General features: G+C 51.9%; 1 protein-coding gene across 1 annotated transcript in view; it reads left to right on the top strand.

The window, feature by feature from the left end:
• Window positions 1–5,191, top strand: part of LOC119831431 (glycogen debranching enzyme-like) — a 14,638-nt gene extending 9,447 nt beyond the window's left edge. The window contains 9 exon segments of the mRNA XM_038354767.1: window positions 1–22; window positions 746–878; window positions 958–1,078; window positions 1,452–1,584; window positions 1,951–2,240; window positions 2,545–2,769; window positions 2,867–3,003; window positions 3,358–4,384; window positions 4,671–5,191. The exon segment at window positions 1–22 is cut by the window's left edge and continues 13 nt beyond it. Of these exon segments, the coding sequence (XP_038210695.1) occupies window positions 1–22; window positions 746–878; window positions 958–1,078; window positions 1,452–1,584; window positions 1,951–2,240; window positions 2,545–2,769; window positions 2,867–3,003; window positions 3,358–4,384; window positions 4,671–4,874 (2,292 nt within the window). The 3' untranslated portion in view covers window positions 4,875–5,191.
• The last annotated feature ends 755 nt before the right edge of the window (window positions 5,192–5,946 follow it).

Raw genomic sequence — 5,946 nt, 5'->3', positions numbered from 1 at the left:
GCCGCCATCTACGGGGACGACGGTCTGCAGAGCCACCGCGGCCATTGCTATTATTTTTATTGATAAATACAATGGGTGGTCGCGACTCTATACACATTAAATATAGTGCTTTATTCTAATTTTTTTTTTCGTATAATAAGCAAATAGACTCACATTCACTCGAGCAAAACTCTGCTTGGCCATGTATCAGACACAACTTTTTAATGATCTTATACAATAAACCTTGAACATTTCAGGCCGGAGATAGTCTTAATTTAAATTTCCAAAAATTTAAACCATCTGTTACTTTATTTTAATAAATTTCAATCTAAAATCAGGGTAGCCATATATTTTGTCATTTGGAGTAGATATAAATTTCTATAGTTAATACCTTATTATAATTTTTGTTACAATTTTTCAACGACACTAATTAAAATCGAAATTAAAATTGAAAGCAATGATTCGAATATTAATTTTGAAGTGAAACTTCTTTAGAATCGTTGTGATTTCAAACCTGATGCAACGGAAAAACGACAGGTAAGCGACACAAATACAAAAATGTGTAGAATGAAGCCGGCAAAGAATGAGACAGAAATACACATACTCTTTTATTCATTCTTTTGTCGATTTACTGAAGTTTCACTTCTATCCTGTGTGAATCGCACACACACCTTTTTTGTGGTATTAATTGCAATAAATGAAACGGTTTCCTTCTTCGATTTGTGCTCGTTAAATAATCCGTAATTATTACAATTCTCTGTGGCAGGGCGCTACGTGATGGCGCACAACGGCTGGGTCATGGGCGCCGACCCGCTGCAGGACTTCGCGGCGCGCGAGCTCGACGGCCGCGTGTACCTGCGCCGCGAGCTCATCGCCTGGGGCGACAGCGTCAAGCTGAGGTGCGCCCGCGCCCCCCCACACCCGCACCCCCACCCGCACACCCGCACACCCCCGCTCACGCGTCCGCTCGTGCGGCAGGTACGGCGCGCGGCCGGAGGACAGCCCGTTCCTGTGGGCGCACATGCGGCGCTACGTGGAGCAGAGCGCGGCGCTGTTCCACGGCCTGCGCCTGGACAACTGCCACTCCACGCCGCTGCACGTGAGTGGCTCCCCACAGTCAGCCCCACCGCGCAATGTCTTATTTATTGTAACTTTGTTACTTCCATCTTCTTTAACTTCTGCGAAACTTTCGTGGTCGCTACGACATAATCCTCTGTTAATGTAAATAATTCCGATCGGTTGCCGAGTTTCGCCTCTTAAAACATTTGATGCATCATTTTTCGACATGAAAATTGTATTCACTGTATTTTACTCTTCAAATAGTCAACAATTCTATTGTTCTCCGGCAAAGCAAAAAGTTGTGCAGCGGGAAAGGAAAGTGTTGCCGAAAGAAATGTAATCAAGAAAAGCGTAATATAATAAACAAAATAGTCGAAGTATTTAGCGTGTAGAGTGGAGGCGGCTGTGCGCAGGTGGCGGAGTACATGCTGGACTGCGCGCGCGCCGCGCGGCCCGACCTGTACGTGGTGGCCGAGCTCTTCACCAACTCCGACCTCGTCGACAACATCTTCGTCAACCGCCTCGGCATCACAGCGCTCATTAGAGGTTACCGTGCTCCCAGTCACTACTTACACGGTTACAAATGTGGGGCAAGAAATTATGTAATAAGTCCCGAATTATACGAATACATTATTATTTTTTAGAAAAAACTAAATCGCCTTCAAATTGTCTCAACTAGACTAAATTTAAACGGGACCAAACGGGAGGTCCCAGCCTTCGTTAAATGTAAAACATAGAATTCACTTAACTCAGTTGAATATTTCGAAGAAAGAAAGTACAGTCGAATTGGTTTTTTTTATAGTCTATTAAAAAAAACGTGTGTATCTAAGGGGACCACATGATTTTAATTTTTATTTCATAATGGCATTACTCGTGAGCTATGCTAGAGCGGGGGCGGCGCGCGTGTTGCAGAGGCGCAGAGCGCGGGCGACGCGCACGAGCTGGGCCGGCTGCTGCACCGCTTCGGGGCGCGCGCGGCCGGCGCCCCGTCCGGCGTCCCGGCCGGCGCCCCCGGCGGCGCCGCGCCCCGCGCCGCCCGGCCGCGCGTGGCGCGCGCGCTGCTGCTGGACCTCACGCACGACAACCCCAGCCCGCTGGCGCGCCGCTCGCTGTTCGACGTGCTGCCCGGCGCCGCGCTCGTGGCGGCCGCGGCGTGCGGCGCCGGCTCCACGCGCGGCCTGGACGAGCTCGTGCCGCACCACGTGCGTACGCCTGCCTACTCGCCGCCCTTTTTTGCCTTTAAATTAATTATTAGCTGTAAACAAAATTTGCGAACCAACAAAATGCGATTGCATATGCATATAAGAGTATAGTTTATTTTGAAAAAAGAATATCAGTACTGTTTGACTTATAATGTATACATCCTTTTTTTCAATACGAATAAAATAAAATATTTCATCGTTAATATTTAAAAAGATCAAAATTGACGTCGCAATCGATCTGTTAAATTAGAAAATGGTCAGAAAAAGAAACATGCAAAAAATGAGTATATACAAACCGGCACAGATCCACGTGGTGGAGGAGGGGCGCCTGTACCCGGGCTGGGCGGAGGAAGACGAGCCGGCGGGTGACGAGCCGGCCGTGCGCCTCTCCAGCGGGCTCATGGCCGCGCGCCGCGAGCTCAACCGCCTGCACCGCCAGCTCGCCGCCGACGGCTTCTGCGAGCTGTTCGTCGACCAGATGGACCCTGACGTGATCGCCGTGACGCGCCACCACCCGGTGACGCGCGAGGTGGGTGCGGGGCGCGGGGCGCGGGGCGCGGGGCGCGGGGCGCGGGGCGCGGGGGCGCTGGGGCGTCGCACTGACCGCTGACGTGCGCGTGTTGCAGTCGGTGGTGGTGGTGACGCGCACGGCGTTCGCGGCGCCCGAGGCGGCGTGCGGCGGGCGCGCGCTGCGGCCGCTGCGCGTGGAGGGGCGCGTGGCCGCCGTGCTGCTGGAGGCGCGCCTGCGCCACCGCCTGCACGGGTGAGCCCACCGCCCTGCTTACTGAGGATTTCAGTAGCTTTAGCGATATACAAATCGGTTCGATCTCTAAAATTTACTGAACTTCGTATTACGACTCCTAAATCTCTAATAACTCTTCCAGATTGTTACGTTTTAAATTTAAAAGATACGATAGAGTTTTTGATGAGAAATTTTGAAAGAATAGAAAAAATTTTGATCACGAGGCAGGATCGTGATCAAAATTTTTTCTATTCTTTCAAAATTTCTCATTTATAAAGCATTTCAATGCTATAAAACTAAAAATTAGATAGAGTTTTTGTTTTTGGAAAGAATAAAATCGGTATTTGAAAGAAACGATCGCCAACTGTTCACAAGGAGCACCGGGCGGCCCTACGAACCTCCGGGCGAGCACGTGCGCCATCCTGAGTTCATAAACGGGCTCACCGACTACGAGCTGGAGCTGCGCACGGACGTGCCGCTGGAGCAGTCCGGCGTGTTCGCGGGCGCGCGGCTGGACGGGCCCGTGACCGAGCTGGCGCTGCGGCCGCTGGCGCCCGGCGGCGTGGCGGTGCTGCGCGTGGCGCCCGCCGCGCCGCACGCCGCCGCGCTGGCCGCGCTGGCCGCCGCGCGCGCCGCGCCGCCGCTGCCCGCGCCGCTGCTGGCCGCGCTCGACCTGCGCGACTTCAACGTGCTGCTCTACTGCTGCGACGCCGAGGAGCGCGAGCGCGCCGGCGGCGTGTACGACGTGCCCGGCCACGGCCCGCTCGTGTACGCGGGCCTGCAGGGCGTCGTCTCCGCGCTCGAGCCGATCGCGCGGGACGACGACCTGGGCCACCCGCTGTGCGCCAACCTGCGCGCCGGCGACTGGCTGCTCGAGTACCAGTGGCGGCGGCTCGAGGGCGACCCGCGGCTCGGCGAGGTGGCGGCGCACTACCGCGAGGCGCTGCGCCCCGTGGCCGAGCTGCCGCGCTTCCTCGTGCCGGCCTACTTCGCGGCGGTGGTGCGCGCGCTGCACGCCTGCGTGCGCGGCGCGGCGCTGGCGCGGCTGGGCGGCGCGGCGCGCGGCTCCCGCTGGGCGCGCGAGCTGGCGCTCACGAGCGTGCAGCTGGCGGGCGCCGTGCCGTCGGCGCGCCTGCCGGCCGCCGGCCCGGCCGCCTGCTCGCTGTCGGCGGGCCTGCCGCACTTCGCCACGGGCTACATGCGCTGCTGGGGCCGCGACACGTTCGTGGCGCTGCGCGGCCTGTTCCTGCTGACGGGCCGCTTCGCCGACGCGCGCGCGCACATCCTGGCCTACGCGGCGTGTCTGCGCCACGGCCTCATCCCCAACCTGTTGGACGGCGGCCAGAACGCCAGGTACAACTGCCGGGACGCCGTGTGGTGGTGGCTGCATAGCATCCAGCAGGTATGCAATGTTTCCATATGTGAAACATTAAAATATTTGTATATTTTAAATCTATGCTACTTAATTTGATATATTGTCATAATTTCGAAAAAAAAGGCGTGTTTCTTTTTGTTTTGATTCTCTTCGTTCGTGATTTGGAACTTATGAGTGGGTATCGGGTAGAAATTGGTATTTGCTTTATAAAAAGACGACATGTAAAAGTAGATAAGAGTTAAATAAGGAAGCCGGTACACGGTCGAGCGTCGCTCGCTCGCGGGTAACCAGGCGTGTGCGTGTGTGTGCGCAGTACGCGGAGAGCGCGCCGGGCGGCGCGGCGCTGCTGGGCGAGGCGGTGGCGCGGCTGTGGCCGGCGCCGGGCGCGGCGCGCGAGCAGCCGCTGCACGACGTGGTGCAGGAGGCGCTGGACACGCACTTCCAGGTACACCTGACATACTGTCTCGCTCCCGGACCCGACGCTGGACCCCCTAAATTCATTTCGTTCAATAGCTAACACATTAGTTACTCCGCTACTTATTATTTTAACAAATCTAAGTTAGGCTGATCGGGCGGTGAGATGAGGCGTCATGAATTGGCTTTCCGGGCTTGTGAATCATAATTACTTTAGATATTATCCAGATCATTTATCATTAGATGTTCTGAATATTGCATTAAAAAGAGCTGTTAAAAACACGATGCACTTTCTAGGAAGGTTTTTGATTACCTGTGGAGTAATTAGATCAAACCCTGGAACTCTCTTTGGGTCTTAGTTGGATATATCATTTATAGATGCGATAACCAGTATCATTTAACTTGAAGTTTCTGTTTGTTTCCACTATTTTACTACGCACAAATAAAGTGCACGGATGCAGTGTTTACAATGTTAAATTCTTTTATTGTCGAATTTTTTGAAAGAATAGAAAAAAATTCTCATTTATAAAGCATTTCAATGCTATAAAACTAAAAATTAAATTTATTGTCTATAAGAGAACAGACAAGTGACTTATTAAATGACAAGACGAAATTATAATATATTTGTTTTTATATAAAATACACTGGAAGATTACACTTCGAACTGAACTAATTGTTCTTCGATTTAGGACTGAAAGTTTACGCAAACGAAGATGCGGGCACCAGCTAGCAGCAAAGAACTAAGACAGAACGGTCATTACCATTGTACTAGCTATTAGTACTAGCCCTCAGTTGGAAAAAGTTCCCCGTTTTAGGTACGAAATTAAAGCCGGAAGTATAAAAAGAATTTAATTTCAGACCAGTTGGGTTTTGTGTTTTATACAATAATATTTTAACAATATAGGCAATCCGACGAACGACAATACAAGCGCGATTCCCAGACCCGCGGCGCCACAGTGCCGCCATCTAGTTTCGATAATGGCAACAATTGCACATAATATAAAAATTGCATCAGAAATTGATGCAACATACCGCCCAGCAAGGACATCAATAGATGTCCTTCATAAACTAAACCGCCCACCGTGGAATAACGAATCTCTAATTATACAAACTTACGAGCAACAAAATTAATCAGTATCAATGGGAAGGATACATAATTTAGACGTGGGTCGTTT

This window comes from Zerene cesonia, chromosome 13, assembly GCF_012273895.1.
Source record: "Zerene cesonia ecotype Mississippi chromosome 13, Zerene_cesonia_1.1, whole genome shotgun sequence".
NCBI classification, from domain to species: Eukaryota; Metazoa; Arthropoda; class Insecta; order Lepidoptera; family Pieridae; genus Zerene; species Zerene cesonia.
This window is presented reverse-complemented; position numbering and strand designations above follow the sequence as displayed.